This window comes from Eubalaena glacialis, chromosome 1 (assembly GCF_028564815.1).
Source record: "Eubalaena glacialis isolate mEubGla1 chromosome 1, mEubGla1.1.hap2.+ XY, whole genome shotgun sequence".
NCBI lineage: Eukaryota > Metazoa > Chordata > Mammalia > Artiodactyla > Balaenidae > Eubalaena > Eubalaena glacialis.
Window position 1 is genome coordinate 174,041,895 of NC_083716.1, and position 24,521 is coordinate 174,066,415.

General features: G+C 33.1%; 1 protein-coding gene across 6 annotated transcripts in view; it reads right to left on the reverse strand.

Annotated features, from left to right (window-relative positions):
• Positions 1-24,521, reverse strand: part of LOC133098367 (sodium channel protein type 1 subunit alpha) — an 89,960-nt gene that overhangs the window by 14,102 nt on the left and 51,337 nt on the right. For all 6 annotated transcript variants that reach the window (XM_061201189.1, XM_061201182.1, XM_061201173.1 and 3 more), the window contains exons 17-20: positions 11,969-12,089; positions 10,000-10,154; positions 8,095-8,268; positions 4,549-4,671 (exon numbers count right to left, since the gene is read on the reverse strand). In XM_061201189.1, the coding sequence (XP_061057172.1) occupies positions 4,549-4,671; positions 8,095-8,268; positions 10,000-10,154; positions 11,969-12,089 (573 nt within the window). The remainder of the gene's footprint in view (positions 1-4,548; positions 4,672-8,094; positions 8,269-9,999; positions 10,155-11,968; positions 12,090-24,521) is intronic.

Below are 24,521 nucleotides of genomic sequence, written 5' to 3' on the forward strand. Positions count from 1 at the left end.
AGCAGGTGCTTTGAATACAGGACTACAAAAATGGTGATTGAATGAATGAAGTAAAGGTTAGCTTAGCATTTATTGATCAACACATAATTTTTAAATGCTATTTCTGGATATGGGATGAGAATAAAGAGCTGAACACAAAATAATTTGGGGTTAGCTAATAAGTCTGAGGGGTTTCTTTTGAAACTGGGGATTGGATTTACACTAAAATTAACTCTGTAATTCATGATATAAGCAGCTGTGCCTTTCAAGATACATTTACAATGTTGGCATACATTTGGCCCAGAGAAAACATTTATTTTTATGAAGGTAAAAGGATTTACTATACAAAGGTCCATTCATATTTAAAATCTCATTAAATTAGGCAATGAAGGATGAGAGAAACGATTGTCTTTTCCCAAGAGCCCCAAGCCCTTCCTTGGTTCAGCACAGAGGGAGGGGTATTAACTCCTTTCTGGCTCTAGGGAACTGCAGTAATTGGTTCCCAGGTGGTGAAGGCACTAGACAGAACTGGACTAAACAAGTTGGAAAGAACAAATTGAGGTTTCAGGCTGCATAAAAGGAGGTTCTAAGAAAGGAACTATCTTAATGAATTAATACTAGAGGTTGCTTCTCACAAATGTTTTGTAAAATGTCATCAAAATAGAATTTCTGTATTCTAGCACACAACTCACTCTTACAGAAACTCTTTCTGTCTCTGGTTCATTATCTGCTTTTTAAGTAAGTCAACATGAAATGAGGGATTGACAATTAAATATGCAAATTAATGTTGGGAATTTTGATACATGCAGAAATGTCCTCTTGTCTGAATGAATTGTCTTTGAACTTCAAATCAATACTACTCATGGATTGCAATGTTTCTTTAATCAAAATACTGAAAAACTATGTGAATAAAAATCAAAAGTAGGCAAAGTAGAAATCACACATTTTAAAGTATGAAGAAGAGTAATAGAATCTTTTTAAAATCTAATGTCTGCATTTGTGTTGTGGGATTTAATTACGGTAATTATTTTTGAAAGATATGATACATTAATTATCCAAACAAAAATTCCAACTTTTTCTCTCCCTCAAAAATAAAAACTGTCCTCCTTGCACATGATTCCCAAACTTTAAGAATAAACAAAATGTAGATTCATTTTTATTTATGTTTTCACTATGATATCTTCTAAGATACTAAGAGGTTAGTTGGGAGTGATGTAGTCTACGAAGTAAGTTTATGCATTAAATTCTATCTTAATACACATAATAAGATGTTTTATTTCTAGGTGGGTGTTCTAGTCTGTATAAGTCAAATAAGTGGATCCTTTCATATTTACTTTTCTTTATTTAAAACACAAATCACATGTGCTCACTCAACTCTATCTTAATATATTTTTGCTTTGTTATATTTGAAAAATAACCCCTATAAACTTACACTTAATAAAACATGAGAATGATCACACAATCAATACCAGTTTTATGAAACCTGGAATACTGCACCCTAGCATCTGCTCACACATGTCAACAAGGCAAGGAAGCCACTGCTGGTATCTTGATGTCAATTTTCAGGCCCCGGACCAAAGTAGAAAATAGCAAGTGTTCTTTTAAATGCCTCAAACAGCATCATCATCTTGATAAGTTAAAAACTTCACGCAACCATTCTAAACCAGGGTCCCCCACCCTCACCAATCAGATAACCTCCCCATAAATGGATAACTCAGTATACACACATCTAAATCATATTGAGTGAAACTTAATAAAGATATCAGCAGTTGAGGTTCAAATCCACAGAGCGTAAATTCACAAAAGGTATTTTTCTCAAAAGAAAATTTAAGACAATTGAAAATAGGGGATTAGAATGTAAATACTGTATTTTCCTTACTGTGGTGTGATAGTACCCTTCCCAAGCCCTCCCTCATCCCACTAACACAAAGTCACAGTGAAAGGATGAAAGGAAGCAAAAGGGGTAATACAGTACCCATAATAAAGGGCTGAGGGGCGGAACCAGCGCTCCACCCCATCCAAGTTGGAGCAAGATTATCCTATATAAAATAGAAATATATAGTTTGTTATTAGTTAGAAATCTGATATGACAGAACATTTGGTGTTACTTTTTGTATATGATGCTCTCTGTTTACCTATCAATCAAGGCTTGAGTTCTTTTGAAAAAGAAGGTATTTAAGATTTCCTAGACAAGGAAATTAAAAATACAAAATTTATTTTACTTAAGTTATCCATGACATCAATTCACTCAGTTCAATTTTACAAGTTGAAAATTTGGACTGGAAATTTGAAATACAATAAATGTTTCAAAGCTGTCAGCCAGAAATGTGCATAAGACATGCAAAACATAAAGGGCAAAGTGATGATAATTTATTTCTTACTTTCTAACTTCTTATCAAGCACTGTACAACATGCTTTATTTGGTAATGTTGCACTAAAGCACATGCTTTGAAAAAGTGACAAAACAAAAATAAAATGAGCCTGATTTACGCTTTGACATAGCTATTGTGATTTTATGCTGCTAGGGAAAAGAATAAAATGAGAGTTTCTGAATATATTCAAAGCTAACTTCCCAAATATAATCATCATTATTATTTCCATCCTCACCATCATCCATGATTATATTGTTTACAAAGTCAAAAATTCCAAATACCAGAAACAAAGAAACAAAAATAGAATCAATAATCAGGTTATTTTGTCTCTACAATGCCAAATACATGTTGAAATCACCAGCCATTTTAGGGTTGTATATATGCTGTCATTAAGAGGCAAGGACCATATTCATAAATCTGACAATTTAAACGATTAGTTCATCTCCTATCAGCATCTATAAGGATTTTGTTTTTAAAACTCCAAGTTTCAAAAATTAGCCTCTCCTTATAATATAAAAAGCATTATTGATCAAAATTATAGATAAGGTTATTTCTGTAAAAATTAAAGGCTCACAGGGTCAATATTGTTATGGAAATAAGGTGTTAAATATGAAAATATCTGGCCATTTGATTCATGGATTTAATAAACTTCCAAAAGGTCAAATTTGAAATAATTACAACAGCTTCAAATGTTTAGCATTGTTCAGATTTCAGAAAACTTTTCGAATGTATTACTTTGATTCAGCAGAATCAATCAAATGTTTTCAAAAAAAATCAAAAAATGTTTAAGTAGAATGTATAAAAATTATATTTTTCTCCAGAACTGAAACTACCAGTCTAAAACAAAAGTGACATTTTAATTGGAAAATAAACTTAATTTTCACATATCCTGAAGAGAATTTCCAATAACATTTTAATAAACTGTGAGGATCTCTGTGAGAAATAAAATAAGACCATATTATATTGTGTTAAATTGTTTCTAGTGAGGAAACATTTTTTATATATGTTAGGGAAATTGCAGAAGTCTTCAATTGAAGATTTCATAAGAAAGTCTTATGTTCTTAAAAGGTGACATTTATAATAAATTTTATTTTAGAAGAACACATCAGGCTATCAACAAACTAGAAAATGCAAATGTAGGTCTACAATACAGCTTGGTTTCTATAAACATAACGAAATCTTAGGCAGCAAAAGAGCAATGTTTTTCCTGTTGGAATCACACTTACACTTAGTTCAGCAGCTTTGTTTTAGTAAAAGGAAATTTGATTAAAACAAAGAAACTAAATTTTTGTGTTATACATCTTATACATTAATACTTCATATTTTTAAAAAGGCATGGAAAGTAACAAGTCAATAATGGCAAATTTTTTAACCTGTTATGAATCATAGGGAATGCCTTAATATTTCCTTAAAAGGAGTAATATAAAATTTTCTGTGACTCATATAAATGATATTTAAGTTATGGTTAATTTATAAATCATCTATGGTAATGAGTCAAAATTATATTTTCTATTCATTATGTTATAAAAGTTTAAATTCATTTTCATGAAAAATTGTGTAGATTTATATATAATCTTTAAGTTGATATTGCTATTTATATAAATTAAGAAGATTAATGCAGTTATAAATGGAAGCTATATTAACATAACTTTAAAAAAATTTTAAATTCAGTTAATATTTAATATCTACCCTTGAATACATTCAAATAATGCAAACTTTGGCATTGTACAGACAAAATTTTGACAATTAAAAATTTTTTTCCTTTACACTTATATTTAGGCACATGTATGATTCATATTGTTTTCAATAAAACTAATTAAGTACAGTTTAGACCACCACAAATGAGAAGCACATGATGTAGAATTCACTTTAGTTGATTATTATCATCATCATTACACATAGTACTTTAATAGTGCATCTGTTTTTTTGTGTACGGGTTTGTAAGGAAACTCCCAAAATGGATTAGGAAATAAAGCCATTTTAATGAGCACGGCAGATAAATGATATCATATCATTTCAAGGGAGGCCTAAGTTCTCTTGCATATCACCTAGAAGTAAATATGCAACAGATAAAAGGAAAAAGTAGCAATTTGCAAGGATTTGCCATTCCTTTTGCATGCATGAGTTTTCCTTTTTTAAAATTTACTTTAATAATTTTGGCTCTATACAATACTTCAGGTTCTTTCATTTTCCTTACCCTCATCCCTTCAAAACGTGATAAGGCTCTTAGAGGTCTCAGAGCTCTTAGTGTCCTGAGAGATTTGATGGCGCCAAGGTCTGAGTAACCCAAGGCATTTGCTGTTAAACTGACCAATGAAACCTGCACACACACAAAAGTAAATAAATAGAATCATTGTCATTCAATTTGCAGTTACTATGTAATACAATAATTACAATTTTAAAAAATTTTATTTTATTGAAGTATAGTTATTTACAACATTGTGGTAATTACAATTTTTGTTTATAAATACTCAGAAGATGAATGGCTACATATTTTCAGTAAACCTTTTAAAATTTTAAGGAAATATTTTTAGTTGGATGCAAAGAAAGTAGCTTTCATGATGTTAATTAAAAACTAGTTGAATAAAAAAATTAAATGTCATGTGATTTATTAATTACTCAGTTAGCTAGAAAACTTAAGTAAAAATTGATTTTAAAAAGGAAGAAGTCCAGGTATAGGAAAATGTCATTGATTATTCTTCCTTTATTTTATTAAGTTGCTGCTGAATTTAGGGCTTTGCCAATGGTTAGTAATAAAATATAAAAACTGCTATTGTACCAGAAAAAGCAAGAAATATCTATCCTGTGTTGGTATTTTCAACTAATTATAATTGATACTCACAGAAATTAATGCACTGTCATATTAATTTTGAGGTTGATTTTTTGAAGATGAATTTTTGTTGTCTTGCTAATACTTTGTGTTTTCACTTATCTAAAGTTTATTCCTATGTAAATAATGTAACTTAAAAGTAATTCCATCATGAAACTTACTCAAAATTTTTATACTAATCTAGAGCTTCTGCCATGGTACCTGGCCCAAAATCGCCAGTCAATAAATGTTTACCAAACAAAGAAATAAATAAACTAACTTCATTTGCATGAAATATGCAACTAAAACTAAGAAATAAAAATTTTAGATGTGTAATTCTCTAAATAAAGACCAAAACTCTGTATCCAGAGTTAGAATTTCTTTGGTTTGAGAATAGCTGGTATTGGATAGTTCCAAATACACTGGATACTATTTTTGCAAAATTTTCTATGTTTAAGTGTATTAAGTTGGCTTATGTTTAATATGCTTTTTAGTTTACTTGAGATGTGCTATAATTCCTTTTGTCCTTTTTTAGAGTGATACGCTGATCCTTATGAAATAATTAAAATAGAACCGTGAAAAATAAAAGTATTATTATTGCAAAACTATAAAATTCCCTTCAGAATTATTTTCCTAAAATATTTCGGAAATGGCTATTAAAAACCAACTCGTAATAATAAATAAAATCATCATTCTTCCACTAAAAATCCAGACATGGAATAAGCATAATAGAGAAAAGCAAAGCTCAGGAATTTTCAAAAGGATTAAATTATATTTAGATTTAAAGCCTAGTGTGAAAAATTATGAGCAGTTGAAATATGATATAACTTCTAATGCTTGAAATCTCAAATATTAGAAACTTTTTCTATTTGTGACATGCTGAAGCAATTATTCTTTTGAGGTTTCTTTCTTTTTTTTATTGAGGTATATTTGATTTACAATATTATATTAGTTTTAGCTGTACAACATAGTAGTTCAAAATTTTTATAGATTATACTCCATTTAAAGTTATTATAAATATTGGCTATATTCCCTGTGTTGTATAATACATCCCTGTAGCTTATTTATTTCATACACAGTAGTTTGTACCTTTTAGTCCCCTATCCCTATTGTGTCCCTCCCCCATTCCCTCTCCCCACTGATAACCACTAGTGTGTTCTCTATATCTGTGAGTCTGTTTCTGTTTTGTTATATTGACTAGTTTGCTTTACTCTTAGATTCCACATATAAGTGATAACATACAGTATTTGTCTTTTCCTGTCTGACTTACTTCAGGTCCATCTGTGTTGTTGCATATGGGAAAATTTCATTCTTTTCTATGGCTGAGTAGCATTCTATTGTGTATATATGTATATATATATATATATATATACACATATATATCACATCTTCTTTACCCATTCATCTGTTGATGGACACTTAGGTTGCTTCCATATCTTGGCCTCCATATCTTTATATTATTATAAATAATACTGCTGTGAACATTGGGGTGCATGTACCTTTTCAAATTAGCGTTTTCATTTTCTCCGGATATATACCCAGGAGCAGAATTGCTGGATCATATGATAGTTCTATTTTTAGCTTTTTAAGAAACCTCCATACTGTTTTCCATAGTGGCTGCACCAATTTATATTCCCACCAACAGTGTACAATGGTTCCCTTTTCTCTACATCCTCGCCAATATTTGTTATTTGTGGTCTTTTTGAAGATAGCCATTCTGAAAGGTGTGAGGTGATACTTCATTGTGGTTTTGATTTGCATTTCCCTGATGATTAGCAATGTTGAGCATCTTTTCATGTGCCTATTGGTTATCTGCATTTTCTCCTTGGAAAAATTTCTATTCATTTCTGCCCATTTTTAATTTAGCTGCTTGTTTGTTTGATGCTGAGTTGTATGAGCTGTTTGTATATGTTGGATATGAACCCCTTATCACTCTTTTGAGGCTTTTTTCAATTCACTCATTTCATAGTAACACTGTTAAGCTTTTCAAATATCTCTGGGTTTGCCTTTTTTCAGAATTAAAGAGATATAATATATATGCATGACCCTTAGTTCTAGAAATACTTTCCATAAGAAATCTGCATAGTTCTGCTGGATTATCATCTTTGGGTAATAAAACTGTTGCCTATGAAGTTTGTAATATTTCGAACACACTTTTCTAAAACTGAAATTATGCCAAACTTACAACATATAACATGATGTTTACCTTTAACAAATCTCAAAGGCAGCCACTTGTTTTGGGTAGAAGAAATATTAATCATTAGGTTTACAAACTCTGTGAAGGGCTGTTGGTACATTACGGGCTTGCTGCAAATCTATAGTTACACTGGGGAAACTCCCCATCACAGGATGAAGTAGAGTTTTTCACTACACCCCGTACATCTTACTTCCTATAATGGAGTTATAATCTATATAATCTACTCTTTAAACATATCCTTTAAAAACTTTGAGAAGATCAAAAAGAATTTTTAAAAATTGACATCAGCTTCCACCATCATCACTGTTTATTGAATGTCTTTAACTCTGTATGCACTAATATCATCATTTTACAGAGTCAAGAGCCAAGTTACTCAGTGGCACACAACCAATCAGTGGTGGGGCTGGGATTCAAACTCGATTCTGTCTGATTCACAACGGTAAGTAATTTAAACAACATACCCTATTTCACCACTCTCCCTACAAAGTTCTGATATGTTTTTTCCCAGCTTTTTATTCTAGATAACCACCACAAATCCCATCCCCCCATGCTAAATCAGTACTAATTTAGCTTATTTCTTACAAAAACTACACTATTATTCAGTGAATTAGTTTAGTGTCTATTAAGTAGCATATCCTGTCAACATAACAGAGTGATCAAAGATTCACTATTTTAGAATTAGTTTATAGATAAGACAAATTACCTTGAATGGAAGACAAAGATAGGAGGATACTTACATCAACAATTAAGAAGTCTAGCCAACACCAGGCATTGGTGAAATATGTCTGATAGCCATATGCCACCCATTTTAGAAGCATTTCCAGAATGAAAATGTAAGTGAAAACCTTATCAGCATATTCCAACATTGTCTTGATCGTCTTTCGCTGATCAATATATATATCCTCAAATGCCTATAAAGAAAAGTTATGCATTTTAGCTTTCTGAAACTATTATACTATTACAACTATTATAAGCTATTTTTTCTGACCACATATAAATATCTTTTCCTGATTTTATATATATGACATTTCATTGGAACAGGAGGGCAGAGGAAGAGTAGCTATCGCTGTCTTTTCTTTCTCTCAAAGATCTTTTAATGAATCAGGAGAAAAGTTATGCTCTCTATTGATATAACTGGAAGGAAGAAGTAAAAGCATAACTCTAATGAATTAATTTGACTTGTTCAGGAAATAGTTCTTGATGTCACATCTTGATGCTGCTACCCTAACTTGAAGTTATTTATTCCTTTTGTTTCATATCTTTTGCTTCCTCCTGTTGGCTTTTTTATTTTTATTTTTTGCCATAGAAAGGAGGTTGAAGAAATAAAAAGTGAAGGCTTATATTTTTCATAAAGCAGAAATTGTAATTGATCATCACATTGCCTAATTTTACTATACAGTTGAGTTCATTTGTTCCCTTTGTCCCCTTCATTTTGTTGATAGTTTATATTTCTCAGCAAAGATATGGTGTGACAAGGATGGTAAGATGAAATTACTTCTCATTTAGACTCTAATATGTATTCTTCTTCTAATATGAACCTCACTTGATATTTTATATCTAAGTATATATTCATTTAAATGGTGAAAAACTATTTCTAGTCTAAAGTGGCATGTAGATAAAATTTATTTCATCAGAGAAATATGCAGAAAAATATAGGCCTGTGTTAGAATTATACACTTTTAAGTTAAAGAAACCTAAGTAATTGCGTTTCAATCAGGCAAGTTCTATCATCTTTCCATCCTTTATCTATCTCTCTATCTACATCTATCTTATGGCTTGAGTAGTCTATTTGTGTCAGCATTTTTCTAAAATGCTATCTATATGTTATCCTTTATATTTTTGTAAACGATTTTCATATAAATAGAAATTGATTCTGATGAACACTTTTATATAGAGAGAAACCAGTCCTTAAATGATCCCTTAGGCACGCTGCCCAATATTTATTGTTACCAATATCCATTGTTCTCTGAGTAGCATAAGAACAGTGGACACAATTCAAAACGGACAGAGAAGTGGTTCCTAAGGACTTACTGACTGTCCATAAAGAGATAATAATAATATCATTCATAAACAAAATTCATCAGAACTTAGAAGTTATATCCCCAATCACAGGACTTTACTGTAGTTGCCATGCTTACTTTCTTGTTAAAATATGAGTAATTAAATACTCATGTTCTTTGGTTATAATGAATAAACTAGGGAGACAAATTTGGGGGGTTACTTAATAATAAGCAAAAATTAATAAATAGCTTGTTAGAAGTATATGTATACATAATAAAAGTAAATCCAGAACTGCATAGTTATACATTGTATATAGTCTGTAAGAATGAAGTGGGGTAATTAAAGATGCACTGGAGATGAGTAGAAGGGTGGGTGGGTGGGGATATGGGTGGATGGGTGTATGGATGGATGGATATAGCGATGCACGTATGTTTAAGGAAGAAGTCATAAATGGAGATAACAGTTTGGGGGTTATCAAACAGAGGTGATGGCTGATTCCATGGAAATGGATGTAGAATGAGGGTTCAGGAAAAATAATGCATTGGATAATAAAACAATGCTACAGAAAGGATTAATAAGTCATTAGTATTACGTGATTCTAAGACTTGGCATTATAGCACGTTTGCTTAATATTCACTCACCAGAGCACCACTACTAAGGAGAATCATGAAAACAATGAAGGTCTCAAACCAGTTATGTTCAACTATTCGGAAACACGTTCTTCTCAGGTTCCACCATTGTTTTCCTCTCCCTTCCTCCACACTAATTTGACAACATTTGAATCTTTGTACACAGCCTGCAAGTATAATGTTCAAACAGGAGTAGGTAAACAACTTCTGCTGCTTCAATGATACCCTTTGGCGTGTCCCGGATTCATCTTCTCATTGCTACTGCCATCTCTATCTTGCTAGGAAAACTCTCTAAGCCTAGAGTAGTAAGAGCACATCCATTAGCAGAGTGAAGTTGTGAAAATTATTCAGCCTCTTTAAATGGTTCCCTGGATAATACCTGTTTTTTCTGACCCAACTGTTATTGTCCAAGAAAGAACGTTGTAAAGTACAAGTACATGTTAAGTAGCTTTGTCTTGTACTATATCATCCTATTGCACTTTGTTGAAGTCACTCTAGGAAAGGACTTCAAAGTGAAAATTAATAATAAGCAGAAAACGTCCCTTTTAAAGAGGATGCAGAGTAATAATAAAGTTCTCACCCAACAATGCTGTTTATTACTGTTTAGGTTCTCTTGTGGTGCTCCTAGAAGAGCTTATATAATTTTCAAGATTAATTTAGTCCACTAAAATGTGATTTGCATAGTCCTGCTTTGATTTGGTGTTGCCTTCCCTATACTGCTTTCACTCACTCTAACAAGAATTAAATCAACAGGAACCATAATGGAAAAGAATATAAAAAAGAATGTATATATATAAAGCTGAATCACTTTGTTGTACAGCAGAAATTAACACAACATTGTAAATCAACTATACGCCAATAAAAAAAATAAAATTAAAAAAATAATTAAATCAAGAGAAATTTGTGAGCACCTTTGTAATCACCATAGAGGATAGTTTAAAAAAAAGAAAAAAAGAAAAAGAGAAAAAAGGTACAGAACATGGACTTGCCCCCAAGAAACCTACAATCTGGTTTTTAAGAACAGATATAAACAAAAGAACCCTGCCTCAAGTCTAAAAAAAAATCAGGTATGCTTGAAGAAAAGGGAGAAAGGAGGGGAAGGGAAAGAAGGTAAGGAAGGAAGGAAAGGAGGAAGGGAGGAAGAAGGCCAGTAAAGATACATATAACAGTTCAAAAGAGAAAGAGAAGAACCCTCATAATATAATACATGATTAGTTATCAGGTGAATTAAAGAATATCTTTATTTATAGCTGTTCAGAGGAATAAGAAGTTTTTTCCACCATGGTCAGATGAAGGTAGTTTTGAGGACTTTGAGTGATGTGTATAATTTATACAGGAAAAGAGGGAGAAAATATACATCAGGCCTATGAGGAAAAAAATCACAAAATAGAGAATATGCAAGTATATTCATATCTTCAAAACTCAAATTCCCAAGAAACTCAGACCATGGGAAATACTAATCATGGAGAAAACAAAGCTCTTAGACTTATTGTTCATATTGTGCCAGGCTCATCTAGATACTGTGCAGGGATCAGGTATCGGGCAGTGCTTATTTCCTGTTTCACCCAGCAAGCATTGGAAAATAATGATTTTGTTAAAAAAATACATTTGAGCATTTGCAACTCATTTGACTTTAACAGTTAAAAAATTATTTTTAAAGTAACTTTTGTGTATGAGAACCTTGACTACTGTTTAAGATGCCAACTGACTGCGAAATCACCATTTTATTTGAAATATTATAAATTAGTCATTAGTTTTGGTTACATTAAAATATCTTTTCTCCATGTTCATGGTCCCTCACACATAATGGGCAGATATAACCAAAACATAACATGAGATTTTAAATCTGTTAGCATATAAGAGGTAATTGAAATAGATTGACTACCAAGTTCTATTCTGAGTGGTCCGTTTTGGGTGATCAACAGCTAAAAAAAACTGCACTCTATAAATGGAAGATTAACATGAAGATCATGTTCTTTACCTTCAGTGAAACAGGCTTCAGGTTCAAGGGTTTCCTCAGGTTCCACTACAGGCTGTTCCTCGGCAGGTGTTCCAATGTCTACAGTGCTGCCTTCGGATGAGCTACTACTTTCATTAAGTTTCTGAGCATGAGATGGACATAAAAAGTAAATCACTTTAATTTTGGTACCTAAGAAATAGCCTAGCAAGAAAGGATTAGTACAATGAACTGATTCTGGAGTCTCCTTGAAATGAAGAGATTTTAAGATTAGAGCAAAAGAATGATTGAATAAGAAGGGGAAATAAGGAAATCATCTATGGAAACTCCTTTACCATAATTTGCAATGTATGAAGTCAGATTGCTATGTTATGAAGTTACAAACGGCCATCAAAAACTGTACTAAGCAAACCACTGTCCTATGAATTAGAGAAGCCCCAGAGGGAGGGGTGGGAGAGGGGAAGTTAGTGATAATCGTTATCACTTTACAAATGATAAAATTAAGGTTTAGACAGGTTAAGTAACTTGTCTAATGTCATATAACCAACAAGTGAGAAAGCCAAGATTTGAGAGAATTATTCCTGAGCCCAAAGCCCATGCTCTAACTTCTGTGCAACCGCCCTGTTTCTGAAATAAAAGAAACAGTGTATTCACATGATTATAATTCTTCCATCAATTTAAAAGCGGAAATAATCCATAGAAAAACTATCAAGATGAGTCTAACAGATGAAGAGAATCTACCATTCAATCTTGAAGTGAAACACAAAAACAAAAACAAAGACACCTTGTTTATAACATAAACCAATAATGGAATTTTACATAATACATATATTCAGTGTCTTCATGAAAATTATTTCATCAGATGCAAAAAACTAACTTTTGGGTAGGTGTAGACATGAGTTCTATTTAATCTTTGTTTACAGTAATTATGCCAAACTAATTATATACTTGTTATAAAACAAATGTCATAATAGTAACTTAAGCACCAGCAATAATAAAACATTTTGGTATAACATTACTTTAACTCACAGAGAAATTTTTTTAAAATACTGTTTGAAAAGTCTTTAAAATTTCTGGACAAATCCAGCTTTTGCTTATCACAGTTGTTCACACATAGTGCTAAATATCAGGCTCCATATCAAACTTTGTATCCATTACTAAATATCATTATCGGTCACCCAGATTTCAGTTTTCCAGTTAGCAACTGTGAGTACTGATGTGAACCTAAAATAATATAAAATTAATTTGGGGCTTCCCTGGTGGCGCAGTGGTTGAGAATCTTCCTACCAATGCAGGGAACACGGGTTCGAGCCCTGGTCTGGGAAGATCCCACATGCCGCGGAGCAACTAGGCCCGTGAGCCACAATTACTGAGCCTGCGCGTCTGGAGCCTGTGCTCCGCAACAAGGGAGGCCGCGATATTGAGAGACCCGCGCACCGTGATGAAGAGTGGCCCCCACTTGCCGCAACTAGAGAAAGCCCTTGCACAGAAACGAAGACCCACCACAGCCGTAAATAAATAAATAAAAATTAAAAAAAAAATTAATTTGTTTATGTCTACTTATTTCCTCCCTAAATATCCTCCCCTGATGTGGCTTGCCTAGATGATGACAAAATAAACTGATACCTTTTTTTATGTATAGTTACTCCAGGTCTTACTGGGTCAGACTTTCTCCAGATGAGAGCTGTTGCCAATATATCCAACTTTATTCTTAAGAATATTCTTTAAAATTATCTATTCTCGTCTTATAAACCAACTTTGTAATAGGTTACTAGTTACTATACTTCTAAGCATATTTTCCCTTTAATGAATACAGTTGGGAGTCAATCTACATTTTAGAAATTTTAAAAGGATATAAAAGATGATTAAATGCCCATTACTAGTACTCAGTTGGAAGATGTGTTCCTGGAAAGTTTCCAGGTATAGACAAGTGATCCTCTAGATGTTTACAAATTAATTTCCAAACACATCTTAAGCAATGTAAGTATATTCCATGATCTGCTTGGACTATGGCAGGAAAGTAGAAGTGTGCCTAGTGTCACTTAAACTCAGCATGCTCTTAATTAAAGACATGTCTTTTTGTTTTGTTTTTTTTTTCTATCCTAAACCTACTTTTTAAACCAAGTTCCTGATTCCGATTCTTTGCAATACCATTCTTTCAGCACCTAGACTCAAATCTCCTTGTCTTATTCATTTCAAATATTGACAGTAAAGTCATTTAATTCTACCTTTGAAATAACTCTTCTCTCAGTTTCATCTTCCAAATTCTTATGAACTCTCTGTTCACTACTGTCACTTCTTTTTAGGACAGCTATAAATAATAAGTTCATCCTTATTCTAGCCTCACCTAATTCTAGACCTTTGTGGACCACAAAGCCTGACTTATGTTACATGCCCAATAAATGTTTGGTGAATGAATGAATACCTCTGTTTCAGATATTACTACCAAATGAAATTTCTGTCTCCAACTTAGCTTTCTAACCAAATTTCCCAAATCTATCTTTCACAGAAGCTGTCCTTTAGTCAAGGTGAACTTCTTAATGTTCTCTGGCTTTTGCTTATAGTGGTTTTTGCCCATCATTGTGGAAGAAGAATAATTACTCTCTCATCTTCACCACTTTATCTGCACAATTCTTTTGGCACATACTTCTTTTTATTTAGCCCACCTCCATACTAACTGACTTACCAAGCTAACGATGCTTGGCATTTTCTCTGTAGAACACAATGACTGATGCTGGTGGTGTGCTGATATTTTCTCAGGAGGTTGGCTACACTCCAGTACACCTGTGCATCTCTGCTTCCACCTGGTGAGTTGTGTACTTATCAAGAGTAAGTTATGTTTGTGTTCAAATCAACCTGTACTATTGTAAATTAATGTAATTACAGAATTTACTCTTGCATAATTTCATAAGATGAGTTTGAAAACAAAGTTAGTTATTGTAGTCATAAAAACTAAGTTGAAATCACTGCATAAACTTAATAAAGACAAATCTCTCATACATATACAAACACATAAAAAAAACTTATTGTAAAATTAGGCGTGAATAATTATTTTTAAAAAGGGGTATCTAGGGACTTCCCTGGTGGTCTAGTGGGGGGCACAGGTTCAATCCCTAGTTGGGGAGCTAAGATCCCGCATGCCATGGGCGTGGCCAAAAAAAATGGGGGGGTATCTGGGATATAAATTTCTGGAAGGATGCTAAATTCATGTTGCCTTATAAGGTTCTTTAAAATCTTTGTCCTCTTTGAAAAACCTAAACTGGACTCATAGATGATGAATTACAGGTGTGGCTCATGCTAAGTGATGATGCAGAACCGCAGACAATGAACCCATACTGGAACAAGAGGCCCAAAGGCACATTTTAATGTAAGTATGTATCAGTTTTCAAAATGAAGCAGTTTAATGTTTGGGTTTGGAAGGAGTTTGTATACATTTCAGGAATGGGAAATGATTACAGATTCGATTTTTAAATTTAGTATTCATATCTGGTTTAAATAACTCCCTAAAGCAACATTTTGCAAAAGAAGCCTGGTAAACCACATCCTGGCTGACCCCCTTGATAGACCCTGATTCTCACACTAGTGAGGGAAACTTGCCCCACCTTTTTCATACTGACATCAGATAAAACGACAAGTGAATGTTAGAAAGACCAAACCACAGGCAAGTAGGCTCAGGCCAGTTAATCTACTCTAGATAAATTATGTTAACCAGAGAAAAAAGTTAGTGCTTTTTCTATAAGTTCATACATAATGTAAATAAATAGCATTAGTGTGAAAAAGAAAAGAAAAACACACAAAATGAAACAGATACAGAAGTGACTGAGCTGAAGTGTGCCTAGGCAATGCACGGGAGGCAACAAGGGTTTTGACTGATGAGCTAAATAAAGAACATTAATAAGTAAATTTAAAATTAAATAATAAATGTATTAAATAAAATAGATTAAAATACATAGAAAATTAATAAATTGAACTCTAGCTTATTGAGTCATTGGCGTCATCTTAGGATTCTGCTGACAACACTAAAGTTTGTGTGTTTTATTGATTTTTTTTCCCTAAGAACCACGTGCTATACTAATATCATCTGCTACATTGATAATTCATTAATTTCTCTTTATTTATGTTCCCTTTGTTTTGTTGTTCTTTTTCTAATTTCTCAAACTAAGTTCTTGTCATGTTCTTTCATCCTTTCTTGATCATCCTTGTTAATAGGAAGACATTCAATGACTGCTTGGTCCAATTTCATAGATTTTGGAAGAAAAAGTTCTTATTGTTTGGGAGGACATTTTTAATTTTTCAAGTAGTTATATTTTTTCTATCATTTTATTATTAATTTCTCATTTAACTGCATTGTGATTAGCTAATAACCCTACATGATATCTTCTATCTTGAATTTATTGGTATAATAGCCCTACAATGTCTGCTTGTTTGAATTTATTGAGACTTACTTTGAAATTTGTATAAATATGTCAATACCATGGGCCATTGAAAATAAGAATTCTCTGTACGTATAATTTTTGAGATAACATACATTTATAACATTTTTGCTATTTATATTATTCAAATTATCAATGTCCTTATTTAATTTTTCTTTGATTCATCACAGACTAAAAGAATGGTATTAAAACTCTCACAACCAATATACTTTTAGCAATATATTCTTATATTTCTCATTGTTGAAATCAAAGATGATGCGGTTCTGAGTTCTTTATTTGGTTGGAGTAATAACACTATTACTCAAAAAGGGAAGAAGTTTTAGATGTATGGAAAGAGTCCATCTCTATATTAGCATATGAGATATGAATTCAGATAAAATACTAAATAAATTGGATAAGAGCAAAACTAAAACATTCTCAAATAAGTACTTGTACTGATTTAAAAACCAATAAGGACAATTAATTTTTCCTTTTTTTGTTCTTACACTGAAATTTAATTTTAGTTTGAAATTCACCATTCACATAATAAAGCAATTGGTTCTCATGGTCTTTGAGATTAATAGACTATTTAAATATCCATTTTAATGTTTATTAAGCCATTAATCAACCTTTAATTTACTAATTTCCAAATGAGCTAGTTCATTTAAAAATATGTATATTTTCACATGTAAATCTCAATAGCTCAATTTCTGTAAGGACTTATATTGTCCGTGTATTTTTGGCAGGCTGACAATAAGCGAGCAGAGAGAATGCAGGAACCACAGCGTATCTGAAGCATCCGCTTCGCCTTGTACATCAGGGCATTCAATAACCACTTAATAACTACAACCCTGATGGGAAGAGCATTTTTCCTCCTCAATGGATTTATGCAACATTTCATGCTTTTTAAAAATGTTCTGTACTATAGTAAATGATTTTGACCTTGAGGGTGAAGCAAAACAAAAGAAAGCAAATAGTACACTCCACAATATTTCTTTGAGTAAGTGATTAAATGGTTTTTTTTGTTGTTGTTCTCTGACTTGATCTTAGGATGTTTATGCTTTTATTTTAGACTTGGTTTGTTACAGGGAGCTTATTTATAGGGTTTACTAGAAGTTCAATTTATAATGTGATAAAAATATATTAAAAATAAATCTGGAATTTAAGGGTCAAAAGGATACAGAATATGTGTGTATATATATGTGTATACACATATATATTTTTTATTTCTGAAAAAATACATATTTTAAAAGCTAGGCATATACTATTTTAAAGGTGGAAATTTTACTGTTGTTATATATATATATACCTATTAACATATATATTTAAGATATATATCTTAAATCATACATAGTTGAGATGCTCAACAACCTTAAAAATATTAGTATTAATATTTCATTGTGTACAGTGTGCATTAGTAAATATTTCTAGTGTACACTGAGCATATTAAAAATTAAAATGACTTCTATTAAAAACTCTCAGCAAGGCAACAATATAATATCAAAGGAACAGACTCTGTACTGAGATTTAGCATTTCCACAGAGCAGTTAGAAAAGTCAAATATTAACTCGTTAATTCCCATATCATCCCTACAACTCAGATGATTTCTTCATCGAGCTTTACATTGGAAGGACAATCTTTGGTGGATTATTCATATTTAATAAATATAAAATTTTCTTATTAATTGTGAAATCTACTGTTATTCAAACACTTGCCTAAGGTAGGGGTAAAGGTGAAGAAATACAGCTCTGATATACTCTGAATTCTGCTTTAAAGTATGTCAAAAGTGAATTTTTATATAGATGATTAGCTATAAAGGAACAAAGGAGGTATTACCTCTCATCACATAATGGGCCAAGAGAAAATTATTGTGATTGCAAATGAATTAGAAGCAAAAAATTGCAAAATTGCATTTATAATTCCCAAGCTAGAAAGCAAAATTGTAAACCAAATAATTTCCATTGTTAAATTTATTTTGCTGAATGAGTGCAGAATCTCTAATATTCTTTTGACATTAATTTTTAATGTTAAATGATAACATATTTAACAAATATTTTTAAAGTGTCTACTGGATAGGGGAACTGTATAACTACAGTGAAAGGGTGAAGAGTTCTCTTTTGAGTCAGACAAGCTTGGGTTTTAATCACAACGACTGGTTTTATGGACTTCAGGCAATTATCTTGACCTCCATAAGCTGTAGTTTCTAATTTGTAAAATGATCCCTATTTTACATGGTTGTCATAAGGACTGAACAAGATAACACATGGAATATGTCATTTGCTTACTGGATACATGGCAACAATTTCCGTAACAGTTATAGTTTGTAATATGTGTAATTGCTGATATTTGATCTTTTCAACTAAAAAATATTAGTATATGCTAAACATCAAAATTAGGACCTGAAAAAATAAAATAGTGAACATAATAGGCCCAGTAGCTAATGGGCTCAAAATAAGACAAGACAAGCAACAATTGCTACACACTATGATAGGGTAAGTATAGGGTATTTTGAGAGCACCACCTAACTCAGTCTAAGAAGAACAGGGTAGAAAAAAGTGACATTTGGGGCCAGAAGGATGAGTTGGGGTGGGAGTGAGTCAGGTGAAGAAATATGGGGTAAGAGAATATCCCAGATAGAGTGAACAGGAATGAAGATCAGAACCTGATAAAGCATGAGGAGTTTTAGGAAACAAAAGATCAGTGTAGTTGGCTGGGGAGGGGTGGGAAGTACTATTACATAAGGTTGGAAAGGTCAGTAATGGTCACTTTTGCAGGGACTTGTAGGCCATGTTAAGAAGTATAGACTGGGAGCAATGGGCAGCTCCTGAAAGGTTAGAAAGCCGAAAGAGCTATGGCCAGATTTACCTTTTAGAAAGACCACTTATCATTATGTGAGAACTGGACCAGTGAGGAGAATATGAATGTGGGAGCCCTTTTTGGAGGCAGTAGCAGTAAAACTGAGAGATGATGGAGGTCTGACATTGGGTGGAGGTGGTGGGGATGCAGAGTAGACAAAGACAAGGTAGCATTGGTGATACCTGGTGATCAATTAGGTGTAATAAGGGAGAGGGAGTTTGGGTATCCGTTGGCTAGATGGTAGTACTCTTCATGGAGAGTAGTTGCCATCTCATAGGGATCATGGTCCTGAGGAATTATATAGCTCAAGACAAGGAAATAGGCAAGGGCTGAAGGGACACTCCCAGTCAATACCCGGATGGGACTCTACAAAGTGTTCCCTGAGCATGTCAGGCAATGATACGAAAATTCTGACTGATTTCTTTTCTCCTCCATCTTCCTTCCTCCCTGCCCTCTCCCCAGGGAGGAGAAGCTTCATTAAAGAGTAAACTGCTGGGCTTCCCTGGTGGCGCAGTAGTTGAGAATCTGCCTGCTAATGCAGGGGACACGGGTTCGAGCCCTGGTCTGGGAAGATCCCACATGCCGCGGAGCAACTAGGCCCGTGAGCCACAATTACTGAGCCTGCGCGTCTGGAGCCTGTGCTCCGCAACAAGAGAGGCCGCGATAGTGAGAGGCCCGCACACCGCGATGAAGAGTGGCCCCCGCTTGCCGCAACTAGAGAAAACCCTCGCACAGAAACGAAGACCCAACACAGCCAAAAATAAATAAATAAATACATAAATTTATTAAAAAAAAAAAGAGTAAGCTGCTAACTTAATTTGACTTAGGAATTGTCTTGCTTAGTTTATTCTATGATTGTACACTTTCAAAAAATATAACTGATAAAAATGTATTCAGGAAAAGTGAGATTAACTTACATGATGCCAATTAACATTGATCAAGCACCTCATTTGTGCCAGGTACAGTGCTAGTTACTAGAAATACAAAGGTGTATATGACCACAGTTCTTGTTCTCAAGTGGCTCACAAGATTAGTAAGTAGGATAGACAGATACACAACAGAGAAATAGAGTGCAATATAGACATTTCATGTTATGCAGGTAGTAATTCTACTTAGGGGAGTCTCAGAGCCTTGCCCAGAATTAGAATTGCTAGGTATCATGAGCAACAAACAACAATATGTTTGAGTGAATAAATTGACAGTGTCTTGAAAGGCAACTCAAAGTTCCTTTTTTTGTTTTGCTAGATTTTGCAGAGAATGACAGGGGTAAGAAGAGAATTTCTAATAAGAAATTATGGAGTCAAAATGTATAAACTTCATGGAACTATGTGATTAGAACTGAAATAAGTCATGGGATATTAGACTGGTGAAATAGATCTTCTCAAGACCATCAAGTGGCTCATGATAAAGACTGCCCTTCTCCCCCCCATGGAAATGTGTTTCAGATGGTAATTCTATTGATATTGGTGAAATAATAGGATGAGGAGTGGGGGGATGGTCAAGATTGGAGACGGATTTAGGAGATAAAATCTACAGGATTTGGCAGTAAATTTGATGAGGGGCTTCCAATTAGAGAAGTTGAGAAGGACTTCGGGCTTCTTGTAAGCTATTTGAGAAGGAAATCATATGGTTGGGAGGAAAGTAGCTTGGACTTTTGTAAGCCAGGGAATGACGACTCTTAAAGAATTAGGAAATGATGCAGATATCAAGTAAAATAGGGCCACTGAACTTGGCAATTAAGAGAACACTGGTGATTTTTGAGAGAGAAAAGTAAAGGTGGAAACCAGAGATGATGCTTTAAGATGACTGAGCAGTGGAAATGGGAGACAGCGAGCACAAGTTATCTTTTTTTTTTTTTAAGTTATCTTTTAAAGAAGATCAGCAATGAATTCAAGGAAGAAATTACAAAAGAAACTTAAGAAAGGGATAAAATCAAAGGAATAACTTTTAAAATTTACATGATTTTATTTTATTTTAGAATGAGAGAGTCTTGACCATTTAAACAAGCTTGTGGTAAGGGCTTAGAAAGAAAAAGAAACTGCAATACAAGATGGAGGCAAAACCTGCTGTATCAGAGACCATGAGGTAAAGAGACAATATAGATAAAAAAGTGTGGAGGCATATATACCTATCTCCCAGTAGATTCTTAATATCCCCAGATATGTTGTCTGACATTTTTCTACAGGGAAAATTGTTATTGTGATGTTCGTAAATTTGGATATTTGCAAAAGTCTCGGTATATATCCATTTGATTCAAGATTAATCAAAGACTTCCTATTCTTATTTCTTTATTTAACACACATTTACTTACTATATGCTAGGCACTGTGATGAATGTGCGCCATACTGTGTTATATGAAATAAGCTTAATTCCTGTTCTTATGCACATTTTAAAACTGACTATTGTTCACATAAGGCATTCACTGTAGACCTTTATGTGGTAGCACAAATTTAATTTGCTGATATTCAGCAATGTACAACAGGTTGAAAGTTATCATGTGTTCTTCAATCTATATCATGTACAGTAAAGATAAAAGTATTAAATAAGAAAATATCGGCAAAGCAGTAAGTAAATATTATTTTAACACAGGTAATATCATTGGGAGGACAAATGGGATCTAGAATTAACTGTTCGTTACGCATTTATTCATTCATTTAATAAACATTTTTTATGTGCTGTGGACTTAAGTTGAGTAAGACATGTTTGGTGTTTCCCCTGTTCTCAAAGACTTCATAAGCTAATAATGTAACCACAGAAGTGCTTCTTAGTTATTTGGAAGATTCTTATAGGTAGAATTAAACTCAGAAGGGTATCTTCCTAAAGTTACAACTTTGAGTAACCATAGTTTCTGAGAATAAGCGCTCTGTAATTAGGAGAACTCCACAGGTCAGAAGCAGATCAGTCTAAATTACAGGCCAGCAGAGGAGGGAAAGGTCCCTCCAGGACTGAGGGAGACTGAGATTCTCCTGGCTATACTATTAACCTGTGCCCAGTGATGAGGGCTTGGTAGTCAACACCAACTCTACAGTGGATACCTATTCTTAGGTCTTCAATAAACAGTGTCATTCATTTCAAATAGAGGTCAGAGACAGTACCTTTTTAGACATTGTTAAGGAAATTTAATGTAATGGTTCAGAACATAGACTGTAACTGACAGCCTGGATTCTAGGTCAGGATCAATCCTTACTATTTGTGTGACTTTGGCAAGCTACTTAAACTCTTTGAGTTCAATTTCCTTATCTGTAAGCTTGGAATAATAGTATCTGTCTCATGGTGTGAAGACTGAATGACATAACACTACATGTAAAGCCCTATAAACAGTGCTTTGTCCATGGTAAGCATCCAACAAATGATACCTGTTACTAACAAGAACTGTATACAAAGACTCGAACGACATTTTTACTCACTCTGCAGCTAACAGAGTTGCAAAAACAAGCGTATTTTTTCCTAACTACTTTAGTAATATGTTGTTTTTATTCCAAAGAGGCCTAAGTTTAATAATTCATTTTAAAAGTATTTATTTAAACAGATTAGAGTAGTAATTTCGCTATCAGTAGCTATCACTACCTTATGTTTTTTGAGTCCTTTTAACTTCTAAACAGCTTTTAGATCCTCATAACATTCCTATAAGCACCACAGAACAGATGTACTCCTATTATAAATTGGGAAACTGGATAATATAGAGTTAGTGATTGCCCATAATAGAGTTAAGGCCACCAAACTCTTAGTCTAGTATTCATAAAAATCAGCCCAAACTCAAAAAGATATTGAGCCCTTATTATGCACCCAACATTACAGTAGGTGCTTCAGAGGATTAAAATTATATAAAACACAATTCATTGCCAAAACAACTTACTTTCTAATTGGGGAGATATGACTTTATTTGTCTTTTGCATAGTCTCAGCAATTTTGCCCAGCTTTCAAAACTCCTCAAAATCTGTCCAAGCCTCCATTCTTTACTATTATTTTTCAGTAGAAACCCATATTTCTAGCTATTTATTTCCATGAGTCAAGAAACTTTCTGAGGTTTTAAAAAAAATGCTTTAGGTTATTTGAATGTTCTTTGAAGGTTGAGGTCCATTGGGACTTAAAAAGGTGAGGAAATGTGACCCATGCTATGCCTTTTCTGCTTTTGGGGACCAAAAGGGGGAAAGTATAGAAAAAATAGTTCTCAAATTTGTCCTGGAATGGGGGACAGTGATACATGAGTATGTACATTATGGAGGAAGTAAAAGAAGTACCAGCCTCCATTTTACAGTGTTTCTTCATATCAGTCTATTTTTGGTTTCTTGGAAACAGACTATCCACTCCTTGCTTATGCCTCTACTTTCATCTAGATTTTATGTCCCAGCAACAGCAAACTGCTAATTATTTCTAAACACACTCTATGCTTCATAGCTCTAGGTTTTTGCTCATTTATTCTTTCTTACTGGAATGCCCTTCAGAAAAAATAGTTTTTTAAAAATATTTTAAATGAGTTAACCATTATCAAGAACTTAATGAAAACAGTTTAAAAATTAGACAGAAAATAGAAAATTTATCACTCTCTCCAGATAAACATGTAAAACAGTTTATGACAGAGGGCAGAAGGCAAACAACAAAAAAGGACAAATAGTAGAATATGTTACTAGTAATTCTTAATAGAAAACTTACCAGGAACAGAGTGTTGGGAATGCTACTAGTAATAATAATAATAACAATTTATTGAATACTTACAATTTGCTAGACACTGTGCTAAGTCCTTTATATTTACTATCTCATTTAATAATATTCCCCCAAAAGTAGGTGATTTTATCCCCATTTTTGAGATGAGGAAATTGAGGATTGGATAGTTAAGTAAGGTCACACAGTATGTGGCTAAAATAGAATTATATAACCCAGTATTTGGCTTCAGAGAATACTCCATTACCAACAACTTTATAATTACAGCCTCACATGTCTAAAAACAAATGCTTCAAAAATGGATAATAAACTATGAGCACCGGTAATTTTAACCCAAGGCATTAATGTAATTTCAATAATGCCCATTGTAGATAAGACTCATTATTGAAATTCAGGAATGGAAACATTAATATATTAAAATGGAATAGGTCCAACAGAGGTCATGACAGGTAATATTTGTAGTCAATAAGGTATGTCCCAGTATGGAAATGCATATTTAAAGGTTGAAAGTTATCTTTCTAAAATGCAAATGTATGTATGTGTGTGGATACATGTATATATGTATTTGTATACATATATATTTACAAAGAGAGTCATCTTTCTAAATGCATATATGTATATATATAAGCAGAATCATGGCTCATTTG